The 18,317-nt window shown below is 32.5% G+C and overlaps 1 protein-coding gene across 1 annotated transcript in view; it reads right to left on the bottom strand.

Annotated features, from left to right (window-relative positions):
• The window catches only part of LOC110998488 (extracellular sulfatase SULF-1 homolog), a 67,834-nt gene that overhangs the window by 2,975 nt on the left and 46,542 nt on the right, over nt 1-18,317 (bottom strand). Inside the window, exons 4-12 of the mRNA XM_045630383.1 lie at nt 9,077-9,228; nt 8,095-8,264; nt 5,280-5,418; nt 4,767-4,954; nt 4,244-4,405; nt 3,367-3,547; nt 2,419-2,545; nt 1,697-1,848; nt 214-1,610 (exon numbers count right to left, since the gene is read on the bottom strand). Of these exons, the coding sequence (XP_045486339.1) occupies nt 214-1,610; nt 1,697-1,848; nt 2,419-2,545; nt 3,367-3,547; nt 4,244-4,405; nt 4,767-4,954; nt 5,280-5,418; nt 8,095-8,264; nt 9,077-9,228 (2,668 nt within the window). The remainder of the gene's footprint in view (nt 1-213; nt 1,611-1,696; nt 1,849-2,418; nt 2,546-3,366; nt 3,548-4,243; nt 4,406-4,766; nt 4,955-5,279; nt 5,419-8,094; nt 8,265-9,076; nt 9,229-18,317) is intronic.

Here is an 18,317-nt window from a genome sequence, read left to right on the forward strand (position 1 = left end):
TCGCATTAAATATTTTTTTTTACAACAGTCTAGTCGTGTTCAGGAGCAGTCTTGGCCCCTTAACGCCATACGAATTTGTATGAATATGATCACGTGACAAAGGTTGAGCTAATGTCATTCCAATACATAATCGTTTAGCGTCAGTGGGTCACGCTGCTGAAAAGTGATTATGTCTCAACCCCAGGAGCTTATAATAAAATGATTAGTTCTTACCTATTCTCTTCACAATAACATACGTGTTTATCTTCGTTTTCAATAAATAATGGATGAAGTCGCCTTTGAAATACATCAGTTGGGTGATCAAAGATACCCATATTACTAGGTGGTCCTCTGTTAGGGTTTTGTTTTTCGTATTCCGATGCATCAAATCTTGTTGGTCCCAAACTGCTAGATGTTGTTGCAATGGGCTTCAGTTTAGAAACAAAGTGCGGCGCTTCTGTTGTTTTTTCAGAGTTAGATATATTTTTAACTTTATGATTAGTTAGTATTCTGTCTGCTTCGGTGTGGAAATACTTTAAAGTTGTGTATAGATAACTCGAAGTGCTTCTATCAGTAGATGTTGGTTTATCTGAATTATCTATGCTCGATAATTCTATCATTCTTTCATATTCTGTGGTCACTTCGCTAGGCGTAATACTTTTAAGGGTACTGATATTGTCTATAATTTTTTTATTATCCGTGATTATGGTAGTAACTTGTGGTTTAGGTAGTTCTTCAATTTGGGGATTGATTAAATCACTGCCATTAATAGAGTGTTCCAACGTTGATTCCGTAGACGCTTCGTTTTTTAATTGTGTTTCAAATAGGCCATCTCGTGTATTTGTATTAACAGTAGGGATGCTGTATTCGTTTGTATGCTTCAACTTTTTTTCATAGTAATTGGGGTTTCTGTGTTTCGGTTTCATTCTGTTTGGACGAGGCTTACGTCCTGTCTCCTTATTTTCTTGAACAGCAGTTTTGTTTTGAATACGGTTTATAATGAATGATGGATTTATTGTCTGTACTTCTACTTGAGCAGGTTTACTTATTTTCAAATGTCTCTTTATTTCTTTTAAGTCCTCCAGCTTCGTTTTAAGCTGTCTTATTTGATCTTCTAAGCTTAGTCTGTTAGTATGCCAGGCCTTTAAGTCATTATATATTACTTGAGAGCAGTTAACTGTTCCATCTTTCTCGACTTTGCATTCTAATGTCGTTTCATTGTCATTTAGCATAGCGTCATTCTTTTGTTTATGTTTATGTTGAGCTTTTCTCTTAATCCTTCGGTGATCTATATTTTCTTTGGTACGTTCGTAAGCTTCTAGGAATGCTTCAGTCTCTTTTATTAGCTCGTCTATTTTGTCTTCAACAGTCTTTTTATCTATTGCATTTAAAGGCTCATTTACAAAACCTAGATGACCAATGCTAGGGTTTTCTTCCAGTATACTGTCTACAGTATTTGGTTCGAACACGTCATTGTCTGTGGACCGTTTTAATCTTGTCATATTATATTTCCTTATATCGGCTGGTCGCCGAGCAATATTACCATCAGTTTCTAGTCTAGTATAAACTAACCCACTGGGGGTGAAACATGCACATTTCTTTGTGCTCATTTTTGGTTCTGGGACATCCGGCTGTAAATTAAATAATTTAAGGTTCTCATTATGTTTAATATTAAAATTATGAATTATTCAACTTTAAATTGAAGTTAATACCATACCTCATATTTGCATTTGTGTTTCCTCCATCGTCCATTAACGAGTACACATTTCCATTTGCGTTTATCAGAACATGGCGCCCTTAGTTCTGCCTTGGAACATTCGGCAGCTATACGGGCGGCCTTTCCATTGATCATACTGGATTCCACAGATTCTAAATACAAAAAGTAAAACGTTCATGTAATTTGATTAGAAGATGCCAAATGTATGGATCTTATGACCTTATAGTTTTTAACCTGTGGCCTCTTGGCCTCAGATGTCTGTATCTGTTTCGCGATCATTTATTTATCTTAATTGGCAAGCAGATGATTAGAGTTATGACAAGCCCTGCAGAGGACCGGTAGAGATAAGTACCTATAGTAAAACTTCAACTAGTCGTGACTATGGCTAAATCTCTATACGTATATGAATACAAATCAAATGCAAAAAATATTTTTACGGTCAAAACTCGAAGGCGACAGGACCAATTCGAGTATTTTCAGTTTCAATTCCGGAAAGGCGAACAGTCTGTACAGAATTGCATAGCAAAATGTTCCATATTGTGGTTTGTCGCTACTAATGGTAGGTTAAGTGAAAAGATCATTGCAAGGCGCAACAAAGTTCGCGGGGCAGCTATAGATAAAATAAAAAATGTACAAACAAATAATAGGAAATGTCTTTTTATATCACAAATTCAGCAAATAATTAATTATTAAAATAATGTTATTGTTATGAATAACTTTACCTAAGAAATAACTTTGTTCATTTGAAGCTGCATCATCTTCGAGAACTTTTTCCAGACTTGCCTCTAAAATTGGATTATGGCTTTCATTTGACATGAGCGGCTCCGAAGACTTATTTGTATCAGAGGTCTGAAAATAAAGATTTAGTTTTATTGGTCAATGAATAAAAGCAATTTTGAATACAATCGCTACAATTACTTGGCTACAATCGCCGTGGACCCTAATGGCTAAAATTATTATTACACTTTTTACAGTACATTGGCTGGCAAGTTGTAAAAATATTTGTATGAACATCTTTGCTATTTATTTCTCAATATTATTTGATATGTGTTACAAGTTTGCGTGAGTCATTGCCTTTGATTTAGCTGCCTTAGTTGCGCTTGGAATAATCACTAAGAAATGGAATTCACATTTTTCTTACGAACACAAAATGCTTCAGTGAAATTTCACACTGAACAATAACAAAAGTAAATTCAGTCCATGTTTATAGGCCACTGATTTTACTGCTAGAAAAAAAGAAACCATGTACCAAGGATATGTATGTGAGATATCCTTCGACCACGTTTCTTTAGAACCTTCAGAAACTGGGTTAGCAGAAAGCACTTTTCTATTACATATGAATGAAAATGTTTGTCTTATGTCTTAAGATTAATGCCATAATAAAATAACACATTTTTATTAACCCTTAGCTTAGGTATATTGTGTTACATATAATAAATGTTTGTTTTTGGTAATGATTTATGCACTTATTGTTCTTCAGGTAATATTTCCTTATTTCTTCTTTCCATACTAGGGTTGCCTAGAAGATATCACTTGTTAACGATAAAGCCGCCCGTTGCGTATTAACTGTTTTTTTTATGTTTATGTTTAAGGTAACAAAGTGTAAATATATAAATATTAAATAATTAATGAGTAATGTGTTTGTTTAATTATGTATGAACAAATCTTACGTTATCATCATCATCCTCAATTTCAAGGAAGTCATCATCGGAATCATCGTCAAAATCTATGCCCTCTGATGACGACTCAAACGGCGGTACTGTTGTTGATTTTTCATTCATTATGCGGCTATACTTCTGCGCACGCATTCTTTCTTCCATTATATGCGCTTGAGTTTCACGACGGCCAGAACTGAAATTGTTTGTATTAGAAATAATGTATACAAGAATTTTTGAGCACTGTCAGCCTGGTGGCTGAAGCGTGCGACTGTCTTCGCTGTGGTTGTAGGTTCGATACTCGACTGTGCACCAATGAATTTTCTTTCTTTGTGTGCATTTAGCATTCATTCGAACGATGTCGGAACACATCGCGAGGATGACATGTCGATGGTGTGTGTCAGACACAGAAGGATCATCTCACCTGCTTGACTATTAGATTGACAAATTATCATGAAACAGACACACAAATCTGTACCCCAGACGCAAAGTTGTAGCGCCATTGATTTGTTAAGAATTTTTACACATAAAATATAAAATCAATAAATCTATTCAGCGTTCACGGATCATTTATTCTTCCTATGCGTGAGAAAATATATATGGATAAAGCAAATAGAATTATTCATGATTTTCAGTCGCCATATTTGGAATATTTTTTAAAATTATAATCTTGTTTTGGATAGGTACTAGGGGAAAGATCGAACGATCGATGGAATAAGAACTGATTTTTTTTTAACTGGTAATACACACGCGAGACAAAGTCATAGATATTCTAGATGTTTATGGTCGTTTAGGAACATCTGAGCTCGTTTTGCTAAAAAACTTAAAAAAATTGTTTTTTTAAGTTTTTTATATTTTGATATTTAATTGAATATCATTAAAAATTTCACACCTTTCTACCAAAAATGTATCAGGCCAGCGAGCGGCAGCGCGTCTCCGCCGGGGCTGCAGAAGCGGAAGGAGTGACCTTCCATCCATGTGAGCTGGTAAATCCACTCCACCCATGTCCAGGAATGTCGGTGCTAGGTCGATGTTTAGGACTATGTCATCCACTCTGAAAAACGTTCCTATGATCTTATACATAGACTTTATATCTTGGCGCCTGGAGATCTTTGTGTTCCTTACGGTGCAGTGTATGAAAACATCATGAGGAATACAACATGTTTAAGACAAAACAATCACGAAACAGATACAGAAATCTGAAGCCAAAACTTAGAAGATTGTACCACTCATTCTTAATCTTATTTAACAGTTAAGAAACACAACAAAACAAAAGTTTAGTAGAAAAATGGTTTAATTCTCTTCACCTGAATATTTAAATACACTGTTAGTTTAAAATACGTAGTGAAGTGTATTTACATTCAAAGCTCAGGCACACAAAAACTTTGATTATTAAATACGATAAAAATACTTACACAGTGCCAGGTTCAACACCTGGTCCTCGAACAAGGAACGGTACTCTGATATCGAACTCAAATGGAAAACTTTTTCCCTTTACAAGTCCAAATTGGCCAAGATGGTAGCCATGATCTGATGTATAGACTAAATAGGTATTATCCAATTCACCGAGAGCTTTCAGTTCTTGATAAACACGTTCAACGGCCTGCGATTATAAATAAACAATTCCTTAGTAAATTAAAATCTATACACGATAAACGAAATATTTATGGTGAATCGCTAAAATATTTCTTTTAATTACGTATCAGTTTAGTAGCTTTATAACATAAAAGATAAACATACCATGTATGTTTAATAGTCATTGCTATGTCTTTAAATACAGAGGCCCAAATATATATCTAGCAAGGAGATTTTTTATTGCATAAACAAAATGTGGATTACATTTTGTTTATGCAATAAAAAATCTCGCACATAAAAAATCTCACCGTTTCGCAGTAATTGTTAAGTTATATTTGAAACACATCCCTTACCAAATCTACGCTTTGTAATGTTTGTAACCTCTTCGTCATCAAAAGATCAGTGAACTGGCGATGAATAGGTTTCATTTTCTCTGTTACTCGCAAAATCCACTGCTTGTCAGGATTTGGCGCCATGTCATACGTTGGTGTACTAAAAAAACAAATCAAATGTTAGATATCTTTTAGGTATTTATGTTTTTCTGTTATCGAAACAGACAAAAATTAAATGCACATTCATGTAAGTATATATACTCTTTGATTCTGTATCTTATATGTGTGATCAATGTTTAAATGGCGGAAGCTCCTCCCGCCATTTTCTTTAAATTACGCTAAGCTCATGTTGGCCTAGATTTGTAACGAATGAAGAATATGAAAGATTCAAAGGCTGAAAGGAAAGATATAATGTTGAGTAAAATTATTGAAATAAAAAATACCGTCATAGATAAATATATTGAGTGGATAGTCAGTCGAAGCAGCAGTCGAAGTATTTGCTAGCATATAAAATCAATTTTATATGCTAGCAAATACTTCGACTGCCTCCGTGGCTTTGTAATTACGCCGTATAACACGAAGCTCCTAGCGTTAAAAGAAATAAAAAAGCTGTTCATCTACTTGCCTATAAATAAAAAGGACCTATGCAACACATTAAAAATATTAATATCCCGCAGAAGGGAATTAGAATATTCGACCTTATGCAGACATTATTAACGCTGGCAACAAATAAAAAAAGAAACAAAACACGAATCTGGAACCCTTGATTAAGTCGATAAGCGTTAAACAACATTCAACGATGTTATACTTACTTCATTTAGGTATCATTATAATATTTTAAAATTAAAATACTTTTTATTCATGCAGTTTTTATTGCAATCCCGTTTGTCGGCGAGGCGACCCTTGGACTGGTTTTGACCACACATTACGTTATCGCATTTGAGAGACGGTCAATATAGTTCTTATCGATTTTCATAATTAATTTTTAAGCTAATCTCAATATTTATAAACAAATTATATACACATACACGTTTATTATTTTTAACCAATTCCAAAAACGGCGAAAAAATTATAAGTTGAAGTGTAGCTGTTTAGATTTATTAGATACTTATATGGCAATTTTCATAAACTAAGAAGAAGATAAGAGAAAAGTATTTTAAATATCTAATTTTTTTGTATAATTGGAAAAAGTATATAGGTGGTGATTTATAATAGTACCCTCTACTATTCTTTCTTCTCTACGATTCTACTCAAGAGTAGAATCATAAGATGTAAAATAATATTTGATTGAAGAAAAAAAAATTGGTAATTTTTTAATCAGTTGTTTTTTCTGTTATCATCTCTTACGCTATAATTGAATATTAAAAAATTCGCTGTCAGACCAAAGTTGGGCTTTGCCTGTCGGCGCCGTTTCGGCGCACGCCAAACTCTGACAAATAAATATATTATTTTAAGATAACGCGGAAGTCATCAAAGGTATAAGCAAAAGCAATGAACGAAATTGCATTCTATTTTTTATTCACGAATAATTTTGCTATTTAAAATCTTCTTAATTTATTTACCTATATTCACAGGTATAAACATTTTTGCTATCTAATAAATAATAATTTTGCTTTATTATGTTTTTTCTCCTGGTAAACAAACCGGCGAAAGTTACTTCGGGTTTAAACCTTCAATTTAATTGAGATCATACCAAAGGATGTACTTCGAGATACTAATTACTTACACTTATTTCTATTAAACAAGATATTCGAACTTCTTATCACTTTGAATTCATTATTTTATTGTCAACACTTCTTTGCAAACATTAATTTTTAAAAATGTCCAGATTTATAAATAAGTAATAAAACAACCGCGAATTTATTAAATTAAAAAAAAAACAAATCGAAGGCGATTCTGTTCGTTTCAAATAATTATAAAATATTTTATTGTATTTAAGTCGTCACTGACATGTCGTTATGTAATTATTTCTGCTTCACTGTTAGACGAGCATAATTTATATAATTACTTCCGTCGCAGACAAAACGGGAAAACTTGCTTGAAGAACCCTAAACACGGTCATCGCTGAGATTTAAGGGATGTAAGATGGCTGCCGCAAAATATTTAAGCAATTTGTTTTTGTTGGAATAACTTTTTTAAGCAATCTCAGCCCGTGGTTTCTTTCAACCTGTGGTCGTTCAAACTTCAGTTGTGCTTGTATATTTATTTATATGCGAAATTATTGTTTAAAAGCGAAATTATTTAGTATATATTTATTTTACATAATAGGGTATTTTAATGATATCAACAACTACCTATACGAATAAATTTTATTTAGCAACACAAGTTGTTCTATAGAAATCGTTTGTTTAATACCTTAGGGCGTAAGCCCTGAACAGTATTGTAAGTATAGTAGAACGCATCCTATATGTATTTAATTCTATTTCTTCGCCCTTTATATCGTTAGATGGCGTTAGTTCTGCAGGACGAGAAATTGTGATTTAGTTTGTTGTCTATTATAACTCTGATGCAAGAATTTTGTGCATCACGTCACAAAATTTCTCCTTACGTATATATATACGTGAGAAGTGTGATTTAAAAGAAAACTTAGTGACAAGGATACGAAAGAGAATGCCTTAAGGTTTGGCCATTTTGAACAATGAATGAGCAGTGTCTTACAAGTAGGATATTCACGGCAGCCGTGGATAGTGGGAGACAGGTTGGGTTGACATATATATTTAAGGTACTCCAGAAAGGGTAAGTTCCCATAATCGACGAGCATGCATGGTGAATCTCATGAAAGTGGATGAAGCACGTGAGTTATGGTCTCTGTAATACAAATATTAAATATACTTACTGGTGTGTTGTTACATTAAAGAACAGATGCGAATACTGCGGCGCTGAGTCCTCTGGCCCATGAGGTGCAGGGAAAGACATGACCAGTAGCACTGGCTTTCTGGTAAACCTTCGTTTCGACGCTCTCAAAAACGCTATTGAATCGTTCGCGATCAGGTCTGGGTAGTAATCCTGAAACAAGTTCAACCAATAATTTAAAGTTTAAACCATTTTGTGACACTTTCTACTAGTGAAAGGTTTCTATCATCTCGTGCAAGCTTTATGTCACACTATTACATAAATATAAAGCTCACATATTCTTAAAAAAATCACATAACAACAAATCTTAAATCTGCTCATAGCTAAGTTTTTTTAAATACTCAATAGGTTAACAAAACATATTTAATATCAATCTTAAAGTATAGACTTCTAATTAATTTTACAGCGTCATCATAGCTTGATTGGTGTATAAATTTGGCACAATCGCCCGTCATTATCACTCATATCTGACTAAATAAACGCGAGGAAACGCTAAGGGCTGAATGGCTAAATACATACATTTATAAAATATACGTGATACAAAAGGCAGGGTTTAATAGTAATTGGTCGGTTGAATTTTAGTCTATGGATTAAGATGCTAGACGCCAGACCATAGACAAGGTACACCTGTGTTTCCCAACCACTTTTGTGCCATTCCCACCATGTCTAAAAATTATTCATTTAAGAAACTAAAATAGTAGGTTAAGGAAGAAATTGAAAACTGAAATTCAAATTCCAAACAATTTTAATAAGATTTCGAAGAGTCCCCTTAACAATTAAAATGCCCCCTGTGGTGCTCCACGTTGAGAAAACTGCGCTACGATCCAACGAACGAAGTTATTTATTTACGTTATTCAAGAATCGCTAATATGGAGACGATATATGCGGGACGCGGTAGCAGAGCCTTATCAGCTTCTTATAATCCTAACATAAATTAAAAGATAGATAGATAGAAGAAATTCTACCTTAAAGTAGTCATCGCCGTGTTTGATCTTCTTTCCATTCATATTGATGCTGTAGTTGTAATACTTTGAGTTCATGATGAGGCCACCCCACTCACGCCATCCTGGCGGTATGTAGGATCCGTTGTATTTGTTCAAATATTTGCCGAAATAACCTGATAACAAAAGCACAGATCAACATTTAATTCCAATCAAAATGACGGCTAGCCCAGTGCGTATTACTGTTTTGTGCGGCATCCATTTGACTTTGATTTAGTTTGTCGTTATATTATTACCTTTCCAAAAAAAACCTGAACAATCAGAATAAAATATTATTATTCAAAAATGTGTCGAAGAGAAATCTTGTGGCTTACTAGTGTTCATCAATCATTGACTGTAATTTTCTTCTGAGTAATGGTTTTTGGTCTCAATGTGAAGCAATTTTTTAAAGGTAGACGAGCAAATAGCAAGCCGCGAACTCATATAAGTTATGGCTGGCTTGTCGATATTTAAACTAAAAAGTATTATTTTCGCAGCAAAAGTTATTATTATTTCAATATTTGAAGTCGATAATAAATATCGATACAATGAGACAATGGAGAAAGTACACTTATTGTCAGAAGAGTTAAAGATTTTATCATTTGCTGTGGTTTTTGAGTTAAATAAAATATTTAAACCTAAATGAGTAATCTGTAATGGTAGCTTATTTTGTTAAATAAATAAAACCATTATCATACTATTAAGTATTAACTTCTGTTACATAAGTTTCAAGTCTAAAAGGATTAAAAACTAAATACACGTTGAATGTGGATCTTTGTGATATATATGAGTATTCGTATATTTTAACTTCTTTAACAATGATTTACGCAATATTATTTCCAACTCGACGCGTTCAGCAATGATGCCAAACATGACTATAGACTAATCTTCTTAGAACTTTGTGACCTTTAATTTGACATTACGACTTGTAATGTGGCAACGAAGTGGGCATTACGACTTTTAATAATCTCATAAACTAGGTGAATGGAATACTTAACTTGTATTAGGCAGGGAATACGCTTCCCTGCCTGATAAACAAATACTTTAACATTTATCCCGAAACGATATAAAATACGCATATTTTGTCACTTGGTCACTTAATTTATTTAAGTTTGTCAACGGGTATTACAGTAAATTATTATATCTAGGAACACATAAAAATAACAAAATATGTGATCTAAAAATTATCTAATTATGAGTAGTATTTTACATGCTATTGATAATGTGTATGAAAAACCAATAATAAATAAAATAAAAATGTAAACCATCCTGAACATGGATGGTTAGATATTTAAAAATAATAATAGTTTTAAAATTGTGTTCAATACACATGAAACCGGTAAAGTGTGCTTTGATGGTGTTAAAAATTATTATACAGGAAGGATCCTAGACTCTAGAGTAAATAAAAACCATATTATATAATAACAATATAAGAAAACACAATCAAAACAAAACGAAAAGTTCAAGATTGTCTTTATTGAAATACATATTTCTCGTAAAAAATATCATTAAAAATAAAGGCGGTTTGTTATATCACCTTCAACCTCATTAAGATGATATTTATCGGGCCCATGACAGCGCGCGCTCCTATTTCAAAGCTCCGAGGAATTTCATTTCGTACTAATCCCTCCGTGAACGTTGACTGAAATCCCTTTTATGAACGAATAACGCAGTGTGTTCTTTTAATAGATTGTTTAAGATTTTATTGGACAGTTACTTTTATTAATAAAACAATGTTCTAAAAGAGAATTGCGCCATGACGGCTATTCATCTAACAGTTAGGTTTATATAAACGCAATACAAGGTATGCAATTAATTAGATTGAAGTTAACGTAGTACCTCGGCATATTCGAATCGCTACGGTATATTTTTTGTGATTAAAAATAGAAAAAGTGCACAAAGGGTTTCAATAAAGGAATTATAATAAAATTCGCTATCGCCTACAGTATATGTCGCGTACAAGCAAGCAAAGATATATGTATACTATAATTATAGAGTGAAATTTTTTTTACTAACCGTCATACCTCGTTGAGAATTTTTGGTCAACATACTCCGCAGACTGAGTCATAACATAAGAACTACAGAGAATGTACCTTTTAATTGATTTTGGTTGACATTGCACGGAACGCCGTCAAACCTTAGTAGCATATATAGTTCCTTAATAGTAGTACATTACGCTGCGATTTATTTATATGTTTACAGAAAAGCAATTCAAACAATAGAACTTAACTAACTTACAGTTGTACTTAATCAAATTATTGATTGAAAATAAAAATATTCATCGCTCAGTCTTTCCAAACCTGTCGCAAATATACCCACTGCAGTACGGAACTAAGAACACAGTTTGGAAGTCATACGCGAAATTGGTGACGGCTGGCGGAGAAACAGCATGCTTCATGCATGCAGCATGCTTTTGTGGTACAAGCCTAAGTAATGCTAGAAGCAAACCTAGTCTCGAAACGTTGAGTGCTAGGTATATTGCAGATTGCACAAAAAAACATCTTTTTATAAATCAGTATTAATATCAATACTGAAATATTTCCGGTATTCAACCTCATATTGATTAACAAAGAGCACTTTGTAACCTAAATTTTACGTAAACCGGCTCGCAGTGCTTAACCCACATAGTTGTTAAAACTGAAAAAAATTCATGCGGTGACACCATTCCTTATTGTCACATAACGAGCCTGCCCTGAGGCACCTTCAACGTATTCGTAATTTATTATTTTAATTAAATTCTCTTAAACGAAATTTGAATAGAACACTTTTCAATGCCTCCGTGATAAATCACCGCTGTAATTAATACATAGTTGAATTTCTTTGTTTACACAATTGCACGCAATTATTTTTTAAAGAGTTGTAGGTTAATTCGCATAGAATCTTTGCTACAGAAGCTTTTGTAATATTTTTTAACTGTAATTGCTTTTTGGCTAAAGATTGAGCATAATTTCATAAGATTTATAACTGGGGTCGTTCAAGAATTACGTAAGGACTATAGGGGGTAGGAGGGTCTTTAATTTTATTTTTGGGTTATTATCTCAACAGTAATTATTTACTTTTTTACACATACAAAAACAACACAAACGAAAAATTTAGTTTATATATTATTTTTAATAGATTTACTTACTGTTGCTGTTAATAGGAGGGGGAGGGGATAAATTGCAGTAAATCTGCTTATGTCATCATAACAACGAACCTTGGGCCTCCTAATTATTAATCACAAAATATTGTAAAATATATATTACGAATATACATACTAAAATAGATCTATATTGTATATTATGTAATACATAAATCTACTACTAATCTTACTTAACAAATGAAAAAATAATAATATCAAATTTGTGAGCTTTATAATGAAAGTTGCTATTTCACTCGCAACATTTTAATAACTCGATATATCTTATTTAACACGTTATCGAGACCAATTGGTGTAATAAATAATGTTGAACGGAAACTTCGACAAGAAAATTATAGAACAGTTACACAAGTAACATTAACTGGACCTCTATTGATTCAATGCGCAATGTAATCAATAATTTATTAATATTATTATCGTCATTGATTCCCACAGCTATTTATCGACTACCGTAATAAAAGATTTTATATGTAGAGAGTGGTATATTGTAGAGAAACATCGCTTTTAACTTTAAAAAATAATATAAATCAGTGGCATTACAACCTTTTTAGGTCTGGGCCTCAGATTTCTGTATCTGTTTCATGATCATGACTTGGTTTCGCTGGTCGTGTCCACACCGCTTTTTATATTTTTGTATGCCTGTTAATTTTGGCATGTGTTTGTCGTAATTTTGTGGACCAAATTAGGACCAGAAAAAAAAGATCATTTGTGAATTTAGTAGACATGTAGGTGACCAGCTTTCTGCGTCTGACACACGCCATCGATTTTTTTGATCTGAAGCAAGCCGGTTTCCTCACGATGTTTATCTTCACCATTCGAATGTGAAGTGCGCAAATAGAAAGTCCATTGGTGCACAGTCTGCGATCGAATCTACGACCTCATACAGAAGAGTCGCACGCTGAATTCTAGTGGTTTAGCCATCACTGCTCCTAACTGCCTTACCAACTTAAATTCACATAAATACTATTTCACTAATAGTATAGAGAGAAATTATTTGTATGAATATTTGTGACGAATAAACTTCTGAACTGATTAAAAAAATTATTTCAATCTCAATCTCTATTTTGAATCACTATTATTGCTTCATTTATTTAAAAAAAATCAAAAAAGTTATGTCTTCACCGGAGCGTCAACTTGCATTACAATAATATTATGATGTTTTGGCAAAAAGAAGTTAACTAACGGATCAAAGATAAAGAGAAGAATAAAAACATAATAATTGGTTTACAATGTTAAGTTACAATGTGCAACAAAACCTGTTATTATGTGTATACCGATTATTAAAAAAACCGCATATATAAAGCCCCGGCTTTATATATGCGGTTTTTTAATAATAGGTTACTTTTATTTTTTGTTTAACTCTATATAGTTTTCATTGTTAATCACTTAATAACAAGGTCTAAAAATATAATAAATGTACAGATGTAAACGTATCCTTGAAATCATATACACAATATAAATATGACCTAATTTAACGATTTAATATGTAATTACACTCGCTATTATAAACAAAAAATTATATTGCAATTTCGAATTGGAATTTGCGATTTGATTTGTTGGAACATCCATTTTTCTTTATAGGTTATTTAAGTTGCTCGACTATGCGGTCCAGTGAAAATGTATGGCTATTTCAGATTTATTTTCAGTTAAATTATTATAAATTGATATTTTGAGTTCGAAACTTTATTAAAAATTTCATTAAGCTGGAAAAAATTGAACGTTAAAAATAATTAACCTTCATTTTGATCCCACTGCTCCCAGGACGAGGCACCGAATAGCTTAGTCGTTAAACTTTATAATAACCTAATATTATTAAATTTTTAATAAGAATACAATAGAAGAATTTTTAAGAATTATAAAATTTAAAAAAGGAACATAATTTCCAGTTACCATAGTTGGTTGTATAGACAATCAGAAATTAGCAACATTGATTGACGTGATAACAGACTATCGAATTACTTGAAGCCGATATCCTGTTGAGTCCATTGTAATAAATATGTCAGTGGTTCTTAGTTATCTGTTAACGTGACATCACGCAACAGCTAATTTACACAATCGAATCGTGCTAGCTCTAATTCTAGTGTTTTATGACTCAATGTCTAGTTTTCAGTTTACTTAAGTCTTTGTCTATTGCCAATGTTGACACAGCACTCCCAAGGTTTCCTAGAATATCTATTTTTAAATTTTACATAGACAAATATTAGCAAATCGGATTTAACAACTTAAAGTTTCAGCTGTTTTGTTTTTAGGAACGCTCATTAGTTATTTTTCATTTTATTGACGGTAGAAACTTGCGTAACACTTAATTTTTTATATAATTTACCATTCTTTGACCATTTACTTGCTATATGTACTTTCATATCAGACAGAATGTGTGATCGATATCCAACGTCATGGGTTTTACACCCAACTTACGGTTGTATATAAGGTATATAAGGTAAGGTATAAGGTGGGTACTTTTTCGTTTTTTGTTATGTTTTTTTATTCTATATCTATCTTTCTATATCTTTCTAGTCTAGACTAGGTCGGAGATCTAGTAATAAATGTTAATACAGGCAGTAATTTATGATACATTTTAAATAACGAATGCCTATATATTTTGCATGTGATACAATCTGTAGGCATCGTAAAAGACAATAGATATTCCATTAGTCTTTGAATGAATTATAATCATCACACGAGGCTGCGAGGCGCCGGCGACGCCCACGTAACCTGACCGGAAGCAACCTCAATGAAGCCTATACGGTACTTGTAAGAACTAGTTTCTAAGATGTTAAGATAATCAGATGATACATTGATTTCCATATATAAAATTTTCCAATGATTATATTACTTGGCGTTTTGATATATCAGTAATTTAATTTAATTTATAATCGATTAAACAAAGTGTCAATTGATAAAAATCGAAAAATATATATCTATCTCTTTCAGTTACTTTTAGTGCGCATTTGGACCATTATGTGGCTCCTTTTATTAACCGTGAAGAAATGTTATTACGTAGGTATACCCTCTGAAATCTGGATCTAGGTAGGTATACGCTACCGACTAAAACCCAACCTATTCGCTTTTGGACGGGTCTGGCATGTGTCTACCTCTATTCACTCGATTTATGTGGGTAAGCTCTATAAGGGATAAATTTAAAAACCACCAATCATAGATTACAAACAAAATAACAGTTGCAAACTAGACACAAAACTTCTATTGGTTCGTGACACGTTACCGTCACAAAATGTCGATTAAATGTATGAATTATTTAAGTGTCCGATGTCGCAAATGATCAAGAGTAATGCGATAAATCTGTTTACAATATTTATTGGAATAACACTCCAGCGCATTAATATTTCTAAGAAACGCAAATTGTAAGTCGATCTTAAACATTCACTCGGCTCGGTGCAGTTCAAGTTTGAATTGAATAAACTAAAACGGTTAATCAAAAGCTTCTTAAGTATTTGTGACCACCGGGATATTATATATATGTATTGTAAGCTGTACTGGCTAATTGGCGTGTGTGATTTTAGACTGGTCCTTGCGTTCAAATCCAGGCTGTGCGCAAATTTATATTTTTTTATATAGTAACGTTTTACGATGCGCACGCACACCGTCACAAAAACCGACACCTTTAAGCTACATCTATAGCCATTTTAGTTTTTTCTACAAACGTAGAAGGCGAAAGATAAAATTTTTGAAAACATTTTTATCTTGTTACTCCAAACATAACTTCTAACGCGTGTACATAAATACACACAAGTATTTTATTAATAAATCGAAATGCTTGTCTATAATGATAAATTTATGTGAATTAGAATTTGAATAATGTATGAAACTATTTTACATATTAAAAATTCTGACACCATAATTGCTCTTCTATTTGCGTTGCCAGGCAATTATTATATATTATTATATTAAATTCAAATTAGAAAACAAAGGAAAGTCACTCGAAAGATTTGCACGTGTTAATTTATAACGTAAAATATATTCATTTTAGTTTTTAAATTCATTTACGTCAAAACGTCATATTTTTATTAATACTTAGGATTGTTTGTAAGACTAGTGTGGGTGGGCGGTCAAGAGCAAGGTCTATTGATAACTTAATTAGGAATACAATGGTAGAAGTCGCTTTCATTAGTGATTTTAGATCGATATTAAACCAACCACACATTGTATTCTTTTCGAACAATAATAAAGAACGTCTTAATAGCAATTTTAATAGAAGAAATCGTAATGTAATCCTTGACTGATCACGTCTACCAAGGTGATCAAAATATGATTGAATAAGTATCTTTGGTGGTATGTTAATAGGTGTGTGATGTTCAGATTGATTGGTTTTATAACGAACATCGTTTCCTTTTGGAAAGTAAATCGTCTTGATTTTGTCAATCAATAAGACGTTTAGATTCATTAAGGGCCTGTTTCACAATGTCCGGATAAGTTCCAAATAAGCTATTTGTTACTTATTGGTATGATAAATAGTATTTTTGCGTTTCACGACTGTCAGATAGCGCTATACGTCATGAAATTCGAAGTATCTTATTTGGAACTTTTATCTTTCGAATAATTTACGTGTTGCATAGCTATTTGGCACTTTATCCATACATTGTGAAACAGGCCCTAAATATTACTGACTGAAGCTTGAACCTGCATTACGTTTTTATTTAACACTGCATTAAGATAATAAAAATTGAACATAATTAAATGAAAAGGAGGGCAACTGGCATTATCGCTTACGAGCGATCTCTTCCAGGCAATCACTGTAAAAAAAAGTATTAATTATATGTAAGTATAAGCAAGTGTTAAATAAAGTAAGTAAGTTATCCTATATTTTAAGAACAAACTGCACACGGTGTGCAAATTTGATGGAAATCGGTTAAGTAGTTTAGGAGTCCTTAGCGGACAAACAACGTGTCGCGTAATTTATATATACTTTTTTAATTTTAGTCTAATTCAGAATCCATGGACAGAGATAGTTGAAAAAACCTAGAGGTAGCGTTTACCCGAGAATGTGTTTCGATCGATGGTACTGAAAGTAGCTAGGATAAAAAAATGAAAAAAGTGAAGAAATAAAAAAATTAAGCTGTATACAACTTATAATCATAGGAAATTAAATCAAGACCACCACTATTTCCCGCTAGAGTAAGTATTCAATGAATGACCTAGTGGCATTCGAGTCAATACAAACTATATTCAAATCTCATACATTGACGCTTCAAAGGTTTGCGTGTTCGTGGGCGGACCTGTGGCCACTCATTCATTTGCTTTAATGAATGAACAAAATACCACAACTGGAAGTTATTAACATTTTATAACCGTAATGCTATTCCATAGTATGGGCGTAGATAATGATCAAATTTTTCGATTATCGTTTTTACATAATCTGATACTTGACACGTGACAGTACGGTGACATTCCATTTTAGCTTTATAGCCACAGATTATGGCTGCTTTTTACATAATATTATTTTTTATTCGTTTTATTTTAGGTTACAGTTTATATGTAAGGTGCTATGGACACTGAACACTCTCCAAGGTAAAAATAGAAGATGCAAAGAGCAATGTCTGATAAAGTGTAAAAGTGACATAGATTACTACAATTAAAAGTAATAATGAAACATTCTAGCGTAGTTCAGAACTGCACAGTTTAATGTGAAAGTCCATATTTGTACGCAAATTAACGCGTGTCAGTTGTAATCAGGATATCCAGCTATAACATTAACACATAATTGAAACAAATGGGAAAAGGACAATAAAAAATCTTCGCTCGTAATTATTAAAGTAGAATTAGATTCAATTAGTGACCTCAAATTGGGGCCTTCCTTAAGGTCTCAAATTGAATGTTTTGGACTTTGGACTTGTTTATTGACGCATTTTTGGCTATTGTTATAACCTATGATGTGTTTTATTACTTTTGTGTGCCAGCAGGGCTTCTTTGTAAAATCGATCACCACTCAAGTTTGATAAACTTCAAAATTAAATATTTATACTTTGGTTATAGCAAGAAAATATATTTTTATATTTAGTAAGCAGAATTGTACAAATATGTGTCTTAAATATAATAAAGTTTCTTTAAACACTAGTGATTTCATTTATAAAA

The sequence above is a fragment of the Pieris rapae genome, chromosome 12 (assembly GCF_905147795.1).
Source record: "Pieris rapae chromosome 12, ilPieRapa1.1, whole genome shotgun sequence".
Lineage (NCBI taxonomy): Eukaryota > Metazoa > Arthropoda > Insecta > Lepidoptera > Pieridae > Pieris > Pieris rapae.